Below are 18288 nucleotides of genomic sequence, written 5' to 3'. Positions count from 1 at the left end.
CGCCGTATAAGACGCACTTTTTCTTCCCCAAAATGTTGGGGGAAAAGTGGGTGCGTCTTATGCGGCGAAGGTACGGATTTCGGGATGCAGAGGTGCGCAGGGAAGCACTATATACATTACCTGCTCCTGCCGCCGCGCTCCTGGCTCCAATCCTGGCTCCCCGATCCTCTTCTTCCATCTACCGCTGCCCGCTACTGCCCCCCGCCGAACATCGCTGGCCGGTCTTAATTAGCCGCAGGGATACGCTATCCGCACACCACGTGCCGGGGTCACGCATGCCGCCGAACGCTGGCCGGTCCTAATTAGCCGCGCAGGGATACACTATCAGCACACCACGTGCGCCGGGGTCACGCATACGCATGTGTGACCCGGCGCACGCTGATAGCGTATCCCTGCGCGGATAATTAGGACCGGCCAGCGTTGTTCGGCGGCATGCGTGACCCCGGCACGTGGTGTGCTGATAGCGTATCCATGCGGCTAAGACCGGCCAGCGATGTTCGGCGGGGGCAGCAGCGGGCAGCGGTAGATGGAAGAAGAGGATCGGGGAGCCAGGAGCGTGGCGGCAGGAGCAGGTAATGTATGTGTACTCACACTACCTGCACAGGGGGACACCGGCACTGGAGGACACACGGACAACGGGGCCACAGGCACAGGGGACGCTACCACAGGGGACACTGCCACAACAGGGGGACACTGGCACAACAGGGGGACACTGGCACAACAGGGGGACACTGGCACAACAGGGGGACACTGGCACAACAGGGGGACACTGGCACAACAGGGGGACACTGCCACAATAGGGGACACTGCCAAAGGGGACACTGGCACAATAGGGGACACTGCCACAACAGGGGGACACTGCCACAACAGGGGGACACTGGCACAGGGGGCTGCAGGCAGAACAGGGGGACACGGCAGGCAGAACAGGGGGACACAGCAGGCACAGGGGGACACAGCAGGCAGAACAGGGGGACACAGCAGGCACAGGGGGACACAGCAGGCAGAACAGGGGGACACAGCAGGCACAGGGAGACACAGCACAGGGGGACACAGCAGGCACAGGGGGACACAGCACATAACACTGTCCCCATATGTGGTGTAATAGTATGTAATGTAACTGGAAAGGGGGAGGTAAAAAGTCCTTAAGACACCCCTGCATCATAGACACACCTAGGTTTAGTTTTTTCTTTTTTTCCTGATTTTTGCCCTCTAAATCTGGGTGCGTCTTATATGCCGGAGCGTCTTATACGGCGAAAAATACGGTAAGTTACTTCCAGAGTAAAATGAGCCATAAAATACTTTCCTCCTATGTTGCTGTCACTTACAGTAAGTAGTAGAAATCTGACATTACTGACAGATTTTGGACTAGCCCATCTTCTCATGGGGGGGTTCCCAGGGTTTTCTTCATTTTTAAAAGCAATTAGTGAATGGAAGTTTCTCCGTCCAACTGCCAAAAAAGTGAGCAGGGAGGCTGGCCAGCATCTTTGTATAAATCTTTTTCAGGGAGTATCTTTGTAAAGAATAAAGACCATGCTGAGAATCCCCCATGAAGAGATGGACTAACCCAAAACCTGTTGGTAATGTCAAATTTCTACTACCTACTGTAAGTGACAGCAACTTAGGAGAAAAGTAATTTATGTCTCATTTTACTCAGGAAGAATGTACTGCTTATTTGTGCTTATTTTCGCAACAGTTCCTCTTTAAGACTTTTATTATCCATCCCTCACCTACCTCAAACTAGGGCAAATATTCATAAGCAAGCCACACACTTTGCTGAAAGATGGGTCACACAAGCTACCTAACTGGAAATCTTAATGAGACTGCAACCACCCAACCGTGTAAGGTCAAGTCAATGGGTGATATTAACTTAACAAACAATACCTAATACCACCTAGCATATATTGTATTTTAAGCAAATTGCCTACTGATCGCTAGGCTTATTGAGAGTCTGAAGTGAAAATATATAAAAAAACAAAAACCGATACTTACCTAAGGAGAGGGAAGGCTCTGGGTCCTATAGAGCCTTTCCGTTTCTCTCCTGTTCCCGTCGTTCCTGCACTGGCTCTCCCGTTAGCAGTCTCTGACCGATGGGTCAGAGACTGCTCTCTGCCGCTGTGGGGGGAGCTTCGGGAGCCAGAGACTACAGCTGTGAGAGCGTGCATGCGCAGTACGGAGCTGCTCGCACTGCGCGAGCGCACACCTCCGTGCAACAGAGAAAAGAATAGGTACATTGTCACTGCCATGACATAGTACTCATCTTCTAGCTCTGACAGCGAGCCATGCATATGGTCATGCTACTATTACTATTTTCTCATTGTAATCCCAGGAAGAGACACACAATTATATCTTTTACTCCAGGAGCTGGAGTCCCATCTCTACAAAGAAAAATACATTTAGCTGAGGCTCTCTCTTATAACTGAGTATACGTACCCTTGATTGGTTTGGTTGCCACTTGTTGCATTCTTTCCATCTCCATGTAATTCTTTTAATTAACTGGTGTGCAAACTGAACTTCATTTCATCACACGTTGTGTTGCGATACTCTTTCCCGCCGCAGCTCATCGCAGTGACCATTAGTCCGGCCACAGTACCTGCGGTGCGACGTGAACCGCTGGAAGTGGTTCGGCCGGCGCAGAAGCTGCAGCGCTTTGAGGGCGGTAATGAGCGGCACATGGCTCTGGGACTCAATGGTACTGCAAACAGTCTTTCCAGATTGTGGCGTTAGCTGCACAGCGCTCATGTGCATATCAGTGGATTTGCCGTGACGTACTTCCCAACCTGCGGTAAGTACGTCACTGATCGGGGGGAGGGCGGGTCACAGCGATGACCACAACTGCCACAGGGAGTAAAACATTGGTAATAGTGTGATGGGCTGCAGTAGGGCTCTTGTGCCGCTCACCTATCTCACATGTGTGCAACCACCCTAAATTTTATCAATATTTATCACGGGGTAAGACTCTCTCTTGTATATCTATATACTGGATTGATAGAAATACAGTTTGGCTCGCCAAATGTCTCTGTTTGCAGAATGACTGTTGCTGCTGATGTACAATCTATTTGCACTTACTCTGCCTGGCATGGTCTGCCTTTCCATGAATTCACATTTACGGCCTTTTGGTCAGCCCAGTGCAGCAGAGAGCAACATAAATTGTCCTGTTAACAAATATACTTTCTGGCTCTAAGGCAAGATCCTCTAGTCTGTACAATTTCTCCTATTCATTACCGATTTCCCCCGAGTAATCCATGGGAAGTCTGAACTAGCTAAATAGAATGATCACAGACCATCTGTCATTTTAAGAACTTGAGATTGAAGTGGAATGCCAGGGTTGTTTAGAAAGAAGAGCGAAAAAAAAAATATCTGTGGTTCCGTGCTATTTCCTCGCTCTCGTTTCTGCATTCCTCCATCTCCTCCCTCTATTTGGATGGTAATTACAGATCTCTGATGCCAAGTTTGTGTTTTTTTATTTCCCTGAAAGCTGCATCTGACACACTGGCAAAAGCTGCTGGAAGTGTGAGTGTGTGTGTGTGTGTGTGTGTGTGTGTGTGTGTGTGTGTGTGTGTGTGTGTGTGTGTGTGTGTGTGTGTGTGTGTGTGTGTGTGTGTGTGTGTGTGTCTGTGTGTGTGTCTGTGTGTGTGTGTGTCTCTTGCCCGTACTTTTCAAGAAGGTTGCCGGGTAGGGTTGAGTCTAAAAACACAGCTTCTGGAGACGGGTTCTTATCGTTTTGTAGGCCACACCTAAGTCATTAAGTTTGCTCTTTCCTAAGTTAAAAGACGATGAGAATACATTCCACAGCAAACTTCATACTCTTCACTCTTCGTTCCAACATGAATGGCAATAAACAAGGTATAAAAGCCAAACGTTCATCCAGTTTTTCCAGAACTTCATCTGACGTTTGACTGGCTGTCTATCCCTCCAGGCTGCTGAGTTTGTGGTTTTGGATCCGATTCTGAAGCTGTCACGTGTTTGGTTTCCTCGCTAGACAGTCTGGTCTGTGAGTCGGCTGCATGATATTACTTTCAGCTATGATTTCTTAGAATCTCTTATTTACACGGTTTATGGTCTCTGCAGAAAAAGAGGGCAAATGGAGAGCTTTTTAAATTATTGATCTCAATAGCCTCTATGAATAATTTGTGCTCTTGTGGTATAAATGTATAATGCATGAAATGGGTTGTTTTGGGGCTGATGTATGAAATGAACACAGTTGCAAGGCCGAACGCTGCTGATGCAATTAATGTAAGATGAAGGTAGTCTTGCAGAATTATTTAATCAACTGTACTTATAGTAGAAAGGTTATATATAAACTCAAAACCCTTAATGGGATATGGAATTAGCTGTGCGTTTGGCCCACAGGTGACAGCTGACAGTGGTGGCTTACAGCAGTGCTGAAGTAAAAGACTTCCTGCTTTGCGACTGATGGTCAAGGCTGTGAGCATTACTGACTCGGGCAGCCTGCTAGCGGGGACTGATCATGATGAGTCAGAATTGTAACAACTGAGAAAAGGGGAAATCATGTGATCTCCACAGGGAACCTTTCACGCAGAGTAGATTCTATAATTGGCTTCAGTAGCCAGTATTGCCTATAAAGTGATGAGGCCGACTCATCTGTAAAAAAAAAAAAAAGAAAAACAGCACTTTGCTGGATGGGGATCAGGTGTTGTACTCAAGTTTTGTGGGTTGCAATAACAGGCAACCACTTTCAGTGTGTACAGCAGATTCCCACTTCTGCTCGGGTTGGAGTGTCCACCTCTTGTGGTATTTCACCAGGTGAGTGAGTTTCTTGATGTTGGAAGCATCTCTGAAACAAGACAGTCTGAAACAAAAAGAGAAACTAAAAATTACAACCTTAAAGGACTTCCGAGGCCAAAATCTGCCCCCAAAACGTAAAAAAAAAGTTAACTACCTGCATGACTTTGTAAGGCACGGAGGACGCCGTCCGCGCCCTCCGTGCCGTTCCGCCTGGTCCCCTCTGCTCAATAGCCCCCCCGAAAGGCTGCGACCCCACGGTCCGGGTCGGTATCTGCAGCCTGCATAAAGATGGCCGCCGGAGCTGGCCATGGCTGCGCAGTCCGCATAGCCGCTACTGCGGCTGCGCGGCTCTAGTGCCAACCCCCCAATCCACGTAACAGGCAGCCTGGATCGGAGCGTTGGCTCTAGAGTTGCGCAGCCGCAGTAGCGGCTATGCGGACTGCGCAGCCGTGGCCAGCTCCGGCGGCCATCTTTATGCAGGCTGCAGATACCGACCCGGACCGTGGGGTCGCAGCCTTTCGGGGGGCTATTGAGCAGAGGAGACCAGGCGGAACGGCACGGAGGGCGCGGACGGCGTCCTCCGTGCCTTACAAAGTTATGCAGGTAGTTCACTTTTTTTACGTTTTGGGGGAAGATTTTGGCCTCGGAAGTCCTTTAACGAGTAATCGCTTTCTGCACGCACATTCTCGTCACCACCAATTAGTACACTGATTGGTGAATGGGAACTGTGTTTCCCATTCACCAATTAAAGTGCCTGTGATCAATTATCTCCGGCATCAATGAGATGTCGGTGGTCATTGATAAAAGGAAAGTGAAAGTACACATGCTATACCTTCTGTGTACTGTTCACAGTACACAGAAATAAAGTGTGTGGGGGGCAGCTAGTGGCTAAATAGTAAAATTACACCCTAATACATGAAATAAAAGAATCCATTAAAATTAGTTACCAAAATAAAACATTTGTATACAGAAAAAAATACATAAATATTTACCTTAGGGACTCAACTTTAACCACTTTACCACCATATCCATGCTCCTTTTTACACCCTTTGCCCACCAGGAGCGTAGATATATGCAGCTACTGCTGCTGTCTGCTCCCGCACGCTGCCGGCCGATCGCGCGGAGATCAATGAATGGGAAAATCCGTTCCCGGTCATTGATCTTAGCCCCCCAGCAATGATCGGCTGCTTCTATGAGAAAGCAGCGCGATCATTGTGGGAAAAAAAAAGTTTCCCAGCCTCATTGAATGTCCTGTAAGCTTACAGGTCGCATGAACAAAAAGTTACTGAAGCCATCTTGTGGCCAAATAGTAAAACTACATCCAAAACATTTTTCATGTACAAATACATACTTTTACACTATAAATTAACTCAATACCTCCCACACTCCCCAAGTTATTTATTTTTGTAATAAAAAGAATAAAAAAAATACAATAAAAAAAATAAAGCATAAATAGTTACCGGACTGAACTCTTTAAATATTTATGTCAAAAGGATACAACACTGTTACTTTATAAACTATGGGCTTGTAATTAGGGATGGATGCAAAACTGAAAAAAATGCACCTTTATTTCCAAATAAAATATTGGCGCCAAACATTGTGATAGGGACATAATTGAAATGGTGTAATAACCGGGACAAATGGGCAAATACATTTCATGTATTTTAAAGGGAAGGTTCAAGCAAAATAAAAAAATGAGTTTCATTTACCTGGGGCTTCTACCAGCCCCATGCAGCCATCCTGTGCCCTCGTAGTCACTCACTGCTGCTCCAGTCCCCCGCTGGCAGCTTGTCGACCTCGGAGGTCGGCGTTACGCATTGCGTACATTTTTACGCATTCCCGCTAGTGCAGGAACATTAACGCATACATTTTTACGCATTGCTGGTTCAATGCGTAAAAATTTACGCATTGAACCAGTAACGCATAAAAATGTATGTGTTAATGTTCCTGCACTAGCGGGAATGCGTAAAAATGTATGCAATGCGTCCCGCCGACCTCCGAGGTCGGCAAGCTGCCAGCGGGGGACTGGAGCAGCAGTGAGTGAATACGAGGGCACAGGATGGCTGCATGGGGCTGGTAGAAGCCCCAGGTAAGTGAAACTAATTTTTTTATTTTGCTTGGACATTCCCTTTAATTAAAGTAGCATGCATTATTTAAAAACTATAATGGCCAAAAACTGAAAAATGTGGTATAGGACTGAACAGAGGCGCCAAAAGTATAAAAACAGTATTTAAAATATTAAAAATTGCTTTGGAGGCAGTGGTGGACTTTAAGAAGCTGTGTGTTTCAACAAAAAGTAAATTTATTGGTACACTCCAGGGTATTGCTTACAACGCGTTTTGCAGGTCTATACCCGCTTCATTAGGCAGTAGAGGTAGGAGCACACAGTACAATGTCAGAATCACACCTGGCGCCTTTGAAACTGAAAAATGATTTTTTTTTTTCCCCACATTTTTTCCAATTTTCCCATTAAAACACATTTAGAATAAAATAATTCTTAGCATAATGTCCCACCTAAAGAAAGCCTAATTGGTGGTGAAAAAGAAACAAGATATAGTTCATTTCATTGCAATAAGTAATGATAAAGTTATAGACGAATGAATGGAAGGAGCGCTGAAAGGTGAAAATTGCTCTTGTGCTCAAGGGGTAAAACCCCTCAGTGGTGAAGTGGTTAATATGTATGTCATTAGGGTATTTTACTGTTATTTTTGTATTACGGTATTTGCTTGTAATAAGTGACGAACGCAAAACTGAAAAAAATATACCTTTATTTCCAAATAAAATATTGTGGCCATACATTGTACTACGGACATATTTTAAATATTGTAATAGCCTGGGCAAATAAAATGTGTCGGTTTTATCCACAGTGGCACATTCTATTTTAAAACTTTAAAAGCATTCACAGCGTTCTGGGTCTTGTCCTCCAGAGCTGTGTGCAGATCAAGAGAGGGACATACAAGGTGCTCCTATATATGTACAGTGCTGTAGTAGCTCTGAAAGGGGCTATTACTATGGGGGACATGCTGCACTAGGGTGGTTGGATTGTGTATATACTGTATGTGTTTATATTTTACTGTATATATGTAAAGTACTTACTGAAGTAGCCATTGGGCGAAACATGTTTAGGTGATATCTACAGCACTGTACATACAGTATATAGGAGCACCTTGTATGTCCCTCTTTTGATCTGCACACAGCTCTGGAGGACAAGACCCAGAACGCTGTGAATGGTTAAACATTACTGCTCTTTGCTTGCCACACTGCGTATCTAGTGCCTCCTGAACTGTGTTGTGGATACCTTAAGATTTGGCCAAGGGATAGCTACACCTCTCCCCCTGTTAAACTAAAGGGGTTGAGGGGGATCAGCAAAGACCCCCTACGGCCTGTCTGATCTGTATACCACACCCACAGGTCCACATTGGGTAATTATCGCAACCACGAGTACCCACTAAACACACTGTTGTTTTCAATTTATGTCAACAGACATTCAGTACCCATACGGTTTGTCCTTGCGGTGTGTATACTTGTATTTCCCTGGTACCTAGTTTCTCTCAGGTAGTGTATGTTGTTTTGTTTTTTTTTAACCAAAGGAAAGGTCTCTGGAACTACTGCATCAAGTATAAAAATTGATTTACATTCTGAAATTTATCGCATGTGGAAACATCTTTAGCCTTGCCAGGTGCAGCTCTGCAGAATGTTTGTGTCTTCTAAGAATGCAAGCAGACCAGTAGGTATGCACTACTCAAAAAGAGGAGGGCTCGCCCAGTCAAATTTAGACCTCAACAATTATAAATCCTGGACGGCCCTTCATGCGCTTATAGAAAACTTTATTCGTACAAGCAATAACAGACAACACAGCAGCTGGGTTTCCCCTGTTAAAATCACTTAAAACCATAAACAGAACTGGAGGGAGCACTCCTTCCCATATTGCTTCCACCTCTCACTATCTGGTTAATGCAGACAACTGGTTGCCCAGCCTGAGCCTATGCCAACCGTATCTGCCACCGATATAGTGAGTGTGTAGGTGGACCTACCACCGACGCACACCCTGAAGCCTCTATGGAGCTGCAGCTGCCGCAAATGTTGTCTTGCACTTCAAGTGTCCAAGGATTAAAGCCCTTTGTTAAAGCAGGTCTAATCTGCGTGATGGTGAATGTCTCTAAGGATTGCCAGTCCTAAATCAATTCACAACAAGGACCTTTATGTGGTTAGCTTTCCTACTGATTTGAAACAGTGGTGTGAACACAGTATGTGGCAAAAGTTCCTCAGACACCAGGTATAGCATGCGATTCCATGCAGGGCATATAGTACAACTCACGGCTCCTTCAGTGTTATGCCTCCGGAAATCTCTCTCGATCTCTCAGCTGCTGTTCCATCTGGCGTGTCACGCTGCCTGGACTGCAGAGCACCAGCTCGTAGGAGCGAGCTTCTGCTTCCTCTTGCTCGGCTGATGCGTTTCGCCCCACCCACGGGGCTTTATTAAAGCGGTGGAGGGTTCCATCTCTTTGATAAAGCCCCGTGGGCGGGGCGAAACGCATCAGCGGGAGGAGCCAGAACTGCAGTGAGCGCTCACGTGACCCCCAGACGCTGGAACACTATTCATGTCATGGCCGGGAGCCGCACACGGCGGTGACAGTACACGCTAGTGCCAAGCAAGGGGAAGCTCCTACGAGCTGGAGCTCTGCAGGCCAGGCAGCGTGACACGCCGGATGGGACAGCGGCTGAGAGATCGAGAGATTTTCAGAGGCATAACACTGAAGGAGCCGTGAGTTGTAGAATGTTTGTTTCTAAGAATTCCCAAGCCAGTGAAAATAATGCCTGGTCTCCCAGAATGCTTTAGGAGGAGAATTCAGCATAGCTAAACAGCCTAGACAAAGCATCACTGGGAGGGCAGGGCTACATACCAATATACAGATATTGAAAATGTTATTGATGCCTGGAAAATGACTATAAAACTGGGCATCATCAATAATTTACAGAATTCCACTATTATGTCACTTCAGTGCCTCTTTAAAGGGAACCTTAAGTGGGAGGGATATGGATGTTTCCTTTTAAACAATACCAGTTGCTCGTCAGTCCTGCTGATCTCTTTGGCTGCGGTAGTGGCTGGATCACAGACCTGAAACAAGCATGCAGCTAATCAAGTCTGACTTCAGTCAGAGCACCTGATCTACATGCTTGTTGAGGGGCTGTGGCTAAAAGTATTAGAGACACAGGATCAGCAGGAGAGTCAGGCAACTGGTATTATTTTAAAAGGAAAAATCCATATCCTTCTCAGTTTATGTTCCCTTTAAGTGTAAGCCCAGAGTTTCTCTTTAATAGCAGTCCATTAAAATCTAATCTAGGCTATGTTTTCTAGTCCACTTACGTTCTGTAACAATCTATAGCCTAGGAGAAATTTAAAATACAGCAAAGTCCCTGTTATCAGGAATTCAGGCAACTGGAAGGCTCAACTAACCAGCATGCCTGAGGAATTATACCAATTTATTGCTTATGCTTTTCATATGTAGGTTGTAACATGGTCATTAATTGAAACAAACACAGCTGTGTAGGAGACTTAAAGTGAACCAGAGACGAAGCACCCTCATGTATTTTACCATATAGATCAGTGGGAACATTAGAGAAAACACCTACCATGCTTTCTGTTTTATTCTGCACTGCACAGCTGGTTTCTTATCAGCCCTGATAAAATCCCCAACTGAGCATTCAGTCTGGCTTTGCTATAATGACTCAGCTATAATGATTCCTGAGCAGAGCCAGCAGGGGGCAGGCTTGGACATGAGAGAACACAGACTGAGCTATAAATATTCCTGAGCAAAGCCAGACTGAATGCTCAGTCGGGGATTTTATCAGGGCTGATTAGAAGCAAGCTGTGCGGTGCAGAATGAAACAGAAAGCAAGGTAGGTGTTTTCCCTAATGTTCCCACTGATCTATATGGTAAAATACATGAGGGTGCTTCGTCTCTGGTTTCCTTTAAAGCGGATCCGAGATGAAAAAGTAACTATAACAAGTAACTTGTCTATATATCTTATCTAAAGTTTACATAGTTTACACAGCAAATCTAGCTGCCAACACCTATAAACGTTTATGATTATTTATTGCTGTGATACAATGAGGGCAGCCACGTTCTGTTTGTCACACTACACTGAGGCAAGCTGATAGCATCTCCAGCACTCAGCCTGTTGAAACACACACACACACACACACACACACACACTAGGGCTGCACGATTTTAGGGTAAAATCGAAATTGCGATTTTTCTCTCAGAAATCGCAATTTCGATTTTCCTGCGATTTTTTTCAAATCCTGCTTTTTGCACTTGGGGGGGGGGGGGGGGGTTGTTCACGGTCCGCAATGCCCGGTCCGCTGTCTGTAACTTGCTTCTGGCCCCGCTGTGCGTGGATTGGCCAGAAGCAGTGAATATGTATAAAAGTGTTAATGAGCGGGCGGGGGGGGGGCGGATCCACTCGAGCGAGCGGCCGGGCACATACAGCATTACTAATCACTGGCTAGCGATGGAATGACGGCAGCGGTGCAGCAGCAATAATTTTTTCAGAATTTGCCTCAGGCGGCAAAAAGTCTAGGGCCGGCCCTGCTGCTAGCGACACGCTGCGGGGCGCTAGCACTGCGGTTTGATTTCTGGGGACAGCAGAGCGCGGGGCGCCATTTCATGCCACTGGTCATACTCCACGGCAAGACTGAGCATAGCAACAAGACACAAGGTAGCTATACTACTTCAGCAGGAACTTTTCTAGGCAAACATTTCAAAGCAGGCTGAGGTTTCATAATGTGGTGGTATTGAAGCGAATTTGAATACAGACAAAGAAACTGGCAACATTGAAGACTGCAAATGCAGCTGTCAGGCATTGAAACTTAGTGCAGCAGATGAGACAATTGCTACCCCTTAGAAATTATAAAATAAGGCCAAGTTTCAACTTAGTACAAAAACTGGGGAGTAAGAAAATAGCAGCAGGTTCTTGGAATTGAGTCTAAATTTGACATTTTTGACTGTAGCACAAGGAAGTTTCTTCTCTGTAGGGCTGGAGAATGGTATAATAGGGAGTGTCTCTGGGCAACAGTGATGCTTAGCTGCAAGTTTGGAGTCTGCAAATGGATTTGGGTATTTGGTCCAGATTGTCCCCAATGCTGAAAAATACAAGCAGAAACTTGTCCACCGTGCAATACCATCAGTAAAGCAACTTTGCACACCACCACCTGCTGCCAGTGTTATTAGGAACCATCTTCATCGTAAAGCAGAGGAATGGTAAAAGATGCAAATCATTCCGAGTTTATGCAGTTTTATGGAAATCTATGTAAATGGATGTAGCTTGAAAATGGACCAGATTCCGCCTTGAGATTTGATTGGTCCATTTTAAGACAGCATATATTTGCATAATCATACATAAATTAGGAATGAATTGCGTCTCCTTGCTCTTCTTTACTAGCGATGGTCATTAAGTCCTGGAAGGGATGGTGGGCTTCAAGATGAACTGTCGCGAAAATCTTAAAATTGTAAACGCATACAAATAAGTAGTACATTTCTCACAGAGTAAAATGAGCAATACATTTATTTTCTCCTATGTTGCCGTCACTTACAGTAGGTAGTAGAAATCCGACATTACTGACAGGTTTTGGGCTAGTCCATTTCTTCATGGGGGATTCTCAGCATGGCCTTTATTCTTTATAAAGACGTTCCCTGAAAATGATTTACACAAAGATGCTGGCCAGCCTCTGTGCTCGCTGCACACTATTTTGGCAGTTGGATGGAGCAACTGCCATTCATTAAGTGCTTTTATAAATAAAGAAAACCCTGAGAACGCCCACTATGAGAAGACGGGCTAGTCGGTAATGTCAGATTTTCCTACCTACTGTAAGTGACAGCAACATAGGAGAAAAGTAATTTATGGCTCATTTTACTCTGGAAGAAACGTACTTATTTGTATGTGTTAAATTTTAGGATTTTCGCAACAGTTCCACTTTATCAAGCTTTAAAAAAAAATTGCTCTGTTCCGCGACTTTTAAAGCGATTTTACAGTTTTCCTATACTTTACATTAAGGCATGATCACCTCCAAAATGCTGCAGGACCTCGTTGGCGGATAAAATAACATTGCTATGGTGTGAACTAGCCCATACACAAACACATTAGCCAAGTGCTTTTCAAAATGCTGGCGCTTTAATAATCTCTCAAAAGAACTCTTGGTGTAAACTAGCCCTATGTCTGGGATCACAGATTCGAGGCAGACTACATCCACTGAAGATCTCTGGTTAGATGTCCATGATGTTGGGAACACCTTTCCTCTTGTATATAGAGGGAGTGGTACCAATGGAGTCCGAGGACCTTCCAAAGGAGACATAAAATGAGACTGGGACACTAGGAGCCCCTGATAGTGTAGCACGTCGAGGGTATGGGACACTCAACAGTATGTGCAGAATATTTACAAGTATAGGTAGCAAGACCAGCAACCACAGTGTAACGACTGGGAAGGAAAGCCCGCCCTCACTCAGGTTCTTCGTCAATGTAAGTTGCTCTCCAGGAAAAGAAAAGGGGTTTAAGAGTTCCAAGAAACCAACAAACACGGCCAACATCCCGAGCTGAAGGGGTTGGTTTGGGATATTACTGGGAGGGAGGAGGTACCCCAAAATGTGATGTGTGGAAGGGATAATGTCAGCTGGACAAAACATAAATAAGTAGGTTACCTCTAAAAGAAGGGTGTAGCCCAAATAAAGTAATAACATTTTTAATAGAGACCAGACCCTTGAATAAAAACGCGTTTCTCGGATTGCAGTCCGCTTCCTCAGATCAAATAACAGAGGGGTCTGAATACTATCGTTTTGCAAGGAGGGAGCGCCTCCTCTTGGATGCCATCATAAACGGTGTTCAGGTGAACCGAGAAGAGTTCATTTCTGAATTGCAAACCAAGTGTGGTCACACCAAGTATTGATTCAATTATACATTTCCCTTCTGCGCATTCACTTTGCATTTAGCTGATAAAAAAAAAATAAACTATTAATATTTCTATTTCTGAAAGCCGTTTACTGCATTTTGTGTGTTTACATACATACATTACAGTCATGTGAAAGAATGCCACCCTATGAAACCTGTGTGTTTTTGTAACATTCTTGGGGATACAGATATTCAATCTGGATCAATCAAAACTAGTCAGGAACTGCATTTTATTTGGTCCATTTCCATAGAGTTTGGACACCAGCAATTCTTGCAGGTCATTGACCATCCCTAGTGCCTACCTGGCGTGCTATTCTGCTATCAGGCATTTGTATTGAGAACTATGTTGTGTATCAGCTGTATTACTGGAAGGCAAAATGTGTTTGCTCTCCCCAAAGGTTGCAGAGGGGATCCATAGATTAACTTTTCATGTTCTTCAAAACTGTTATACATCTACAGCATTTACCAGTAGTCATTTCATTTCCAGATCGAAGTAATTTAAACTGAAACTGTAAAAGTAGTCTTCATTTTTTTTTTCTATGTTAACAGATAATTCAAAGAAGACAAAAGGGAAAAAGACTGAACCCAAACGGAAAACCAGAGAGGGCTTAAGGGGCAGTCCGGAGAAAAAGGAGAGAACGAGAAGAGGCAGCGGTTCCGTTTTAGGACAACTGGGTAAATATAATACAAAGTACATTCAAAAGAGACTTCGTACAAAAGCAGTTAAATGAAAGAAAAATAGACATGTGGATGAACATGTATAGAGTTCCGTGCTACTGCGCATGCGGCGGGCCGCTCTCAGCGACGGAGGACAGTAGATCACTGAGGGAAGCCTCAATAGGATCCTGAGGTTTCCCTAGGTTTAGGTAATTATCTGCTTTTGTGTACAATTTAAATATTATGGATTATTATTGGAATTTGGATGCTCTACATCCCCGTTGGCATTAGACCTGAAAAGTTGTGCAGCTTTACATCACTATTACTCAAAGCTATAAGGCTGGGTGCACACATAGCAGAAACGCTAGAGTTGCTTAAACCGCTGAGTTTATGCGGCAATGTTAGTCAATGGGACGCAGAAAAAAAAATACAGAGACCTGCCAATCACTGGTTTTGTTGCATAATATGCAGGAACTCTGCCAAAACGCACATAATGAAAGTCAATGGGAACGCAATGGTATGAGTTTTTCATGCGTCTTCCATGCGTTTTTTTTTTATATGCATTTTTTCTGAAAAAACTTTTTGCTGTATTTTCGCTTCCTGTTGTCTTCCAAGTGACTTGCATAAAAGGAAATATAAAAACTCATGGAAAACCCATCTGCATTTTGTATATGCGAGCCACAAACGCATTAAAAGCGCACGCAAAAGGCATGAAAAATGCATCGCAAACGCACACAAACGCTAAATAGAAGCACACAATATTTCTATAAAACATGACATAAAACACAGCCTTTCATGCTATGTCATCACATCCTAAAAGGGTGCAATACTACATTTGGAGTGCAGCAGAACATGATTTTACAAATGCATGAGAACAGAAAAGTTGCATGGGGGAGTCAGCAGACTGACTGAGAAAGAGATGAAGCATAAACTGCAGTGCGCAAGGGGGGGGGGGGGGGGGGTAAGATTGGGGAAACCAGAAGGCTGCATTTAAAACTTCAATGATAAAGACAAGATTGCACAACCACTGTAATAAAGTACATACATAATCAGGATGTCCCGTACATTTGTCTGCATGGCAGTGGAGACCTAGCGGTCTATTTATAGTATCCTTACATAAGTTTGTGGGCTGACAGCGTGTCATCAGTCCACATTACATTCTCTTATTACTAATGATGTGGAGCCTGTGTGGGGCGCACCAGGGGTATAGTTGTGACAGTTTTACATCTTTATTTACTTTGTTACAATAGTTATGCAGTCTTGTTTCTTTATCAATAATGGGGTTTTCAAAGCAGCAAGCACCTTCCATTATCCCCGAGCTGTTTTTCTCTTAGGGCCCCTTTCCATTTGCGGAGTGATGCGAGTGCGGCTGCCTAGCCACACCGCATCACTTCCGCTGCTGGCCAAGTCACTTCCGCATTTCCCGATGCAGAAGTGTATGGAGGGGACGGGGCGGATGCGGCTGTGCAAGAATCTGCAGCATGCTGCAGATTCTCAGATCGCTCTGCATGCCATGGAAACTGTTACATTGCGGTGCATTGGGATCAGGACACCCGCAATGCGGCTATATAACCGCATCACACCGCATATAATGGAAATGGGCGCTTAAAGGATACCTGAAGTGACATGTGACATGATGAGATAGACATGGGTAAGTACAGTGCCAAGCACTCAAATAACTATGCTGTGTTCCTTTTTTTTTTCCTCTGCCTGAAAGAGTTAAATATCAGGTATGTAAGTGGCTGACTCAGTCCTGACTCACTGACTGATTATCAGTGAGGGTCACACTGTAGTCACTTCCTGTCTAAGTCAGGACTGAGTCAGCCACTTACATACCTGATTTTTAACCCTTTCGTGCAGAGAAAGAAAAAAAGGAACACAGCATAGTCATTTGTGTGCTTGGCACTGTACATACCCATGTGTATCTCATCATGTTATATGTCACTTCAGGCATCCTTTAAAGGACAACTTAAAGGAGGCTACCATATGTACTTCCTTTTTAAACAATACTAGTTGCCTGACTATCCTGCTGATCTTTCATGCATTGGTAGTGTCTGAATCACCCACCTGAAAAAAGCATGTGGCAAATGCAGTCAAACACGGACATTTGAGACCACCTTGATAGCTAGCAGATGCACGGTCATATCTGACGTTATGGCATGCTTCTGCCCCACAAACAGTGCGATCACCTCCAGTAGTGCATACAGCTCATTGGGCATGCTAACCTTAAACCTACCCGCCCTATGGGGTGCTAGAGCCTCCACCCACCCCCTTGTAGACAGCTATCCTTCACTCCAAATGTCCTGTTAAAAAAGGGTACCTGCTATAAGCTCCTGCTATTTGTAGCGGCAGTCCCGGCTTGAGCTGTCTTGGTATGTGCTGCATTACAATACCCAGGTTGGGACCACTCATCATTTGTTTTCTAGTTTTTTTTACAAAATTATGCACTGTGCAATATAACAGGCTGAATACTTACTAACCATGAATTTTGTATAGAGTGAAAATAGATTGTACTGCACTAAAATATTTTAATATGTTGGTATCACTTCTGTCTACAGGTTTGTCATCGGCTCTTCCTATAGACGGAATATTGATCAACAGCTGGTTAGCTCAGTCAGTACAAATCACTACTGAGAACATGACAATGAGCGAGTGGGCCTTAAACAACGCTCACCGAGAGAATGACACCTCAGGTCTTCTGTCAGAAGAACTGTTACAGGATGAGGAGACCTTGTTAAGCATCATGATGGATAATTCCCTCAAATCTCCTTTCAAACAGATGGAGACAATAAAGAAAGATAAAAGCAAATCAAGAATGAACGGTAGGAAAAAACTACCCAGGAACGGCTCTGGGACTCTTTGTAAGAGTGCTTTAAATAATACAAATTATTTATCAGATGAGAGTGAAGTTTCTCTAGGACAGAACTCCAAACCTGTAAAGACTGGTAAAGGAGCTGTCAAGGCACAAGCAGACCGCAAAGGGCCTACAGAAAAAAAGACTCTACGAAAAGGTTCCACGCACCTGCCTGTACCGAAGGCCAACGGTGCACACGGCTTATCGGATTCCAGTCAAACAGACAGTAGTGAAAAGACAGTACGACATGCACAACCCCAGTCTGATTCTCTTGTCAAAGTGCCTGAGTCACGGGGTTGTACAAAGACATCGGGAAGGTTCAAACTACCAAAGGGGGGGAAAGTACATTTGGAGACACAGTGTGAAGATCCAGAACGGGCAAACGGACTTCAAGCCGGCAAAATGCCCAAAGAAAACACCCATTTAGACAATGAAACGGATGGCTACTACTCCGATGCGGAGATGTCCGACTCAGAGGAGGAACCAAGTCAAGCGAGGATGCAACTTAGCCAATTTGACCCTTCCAGTGATGACATTGTCCGAATGAGCATAATGGCATCATAATTTTTTTCACCTGTAAATAAACTGGACAGTTTACTGATGCCTAAACCAACAGATGACTGCCATTTCTGACACATTTGCTCTTTCTAAAAGAAGCTGTCATGTATATTTGTAATATGTTTTACATATAATGGGTGTATATGTAACACATATGTGGGTTCAGCACAGTTGCCTTTCTCTGCTGGTTTACACACATTAAGCCTCATCGTTACAGATAGTTGTACTGTAAGTCCCATTGTAGCCAACATGCATTTTCTACATAATGCAAGCATGTGCATCAAGGGACACGTGCTTCTTATTCCAAAGCAGGCTGTTAAAGAATGATGGGAGAACCGCCGTGTTCGAACGGGCATTATTTTACATAAAAGATAATGTCAAATTTTCAAACGTGAATTAAAATCGCCTCCCATCGTTGTTTAAGGGAACAATAATGTAGTAAAATAAGCAAACTGATTTAAAAAATTTTTTTTTAAAAAAAAAGCACAAATGAATTGCTTATTTGAAGAAAGCACTTATAGGTAGAG

General features: G+C 44.4%; 1 protein-coding gene across 2 annotated transcripts in view; it reads left to right on the top strand.

The window, feature by feature from the left end:
- JADE2 (jade family PHD finger 2) overlaps positions 1 to 17816 on the top strand; it is a 385478-nt gene extending 367662 nt beyond the window's left edge. For both annotated transcript variants that reach the window (XM_068277917.1, XM_068277916.1), the window contains exons 11-12: positions 14242 to 14367; positions 16908 to 17816. In XM_068277917.1, coding sequence (XP_068134018.1) covers positions 14242 to 14367; positions 16908 to 17767 — 986 coding nt within the window. In that variant the 3' untranslated portion in view covers positions 17768 to 17816. The remainder of the gene's footprint in view (positions 1 to 14241; positions 14368 to 16907) is intronic.
- Positions 17817 to 18288: the final 472 nt, after the last annotated feature.

This window comes from Hyperolius riggenbachi, chromosome 3, assembly GCF_040937935.1.
Source record: "Hyperolius riggenbachi isolate aHypRig1 chromosome 3, aHypRig1.pri, whole genome shotgun sequence".
Classification (NCBI taxonomy): domain Eukaryota; kingdom Metazoa; phylum Chordata; class Amphibia; order Anura; family Hyperoliidae; genus Hyperolius; species Hyperolius riggenbachi.
This window is presented reverse-complemented; position numbering and strand designations above follow the sequence as displayed.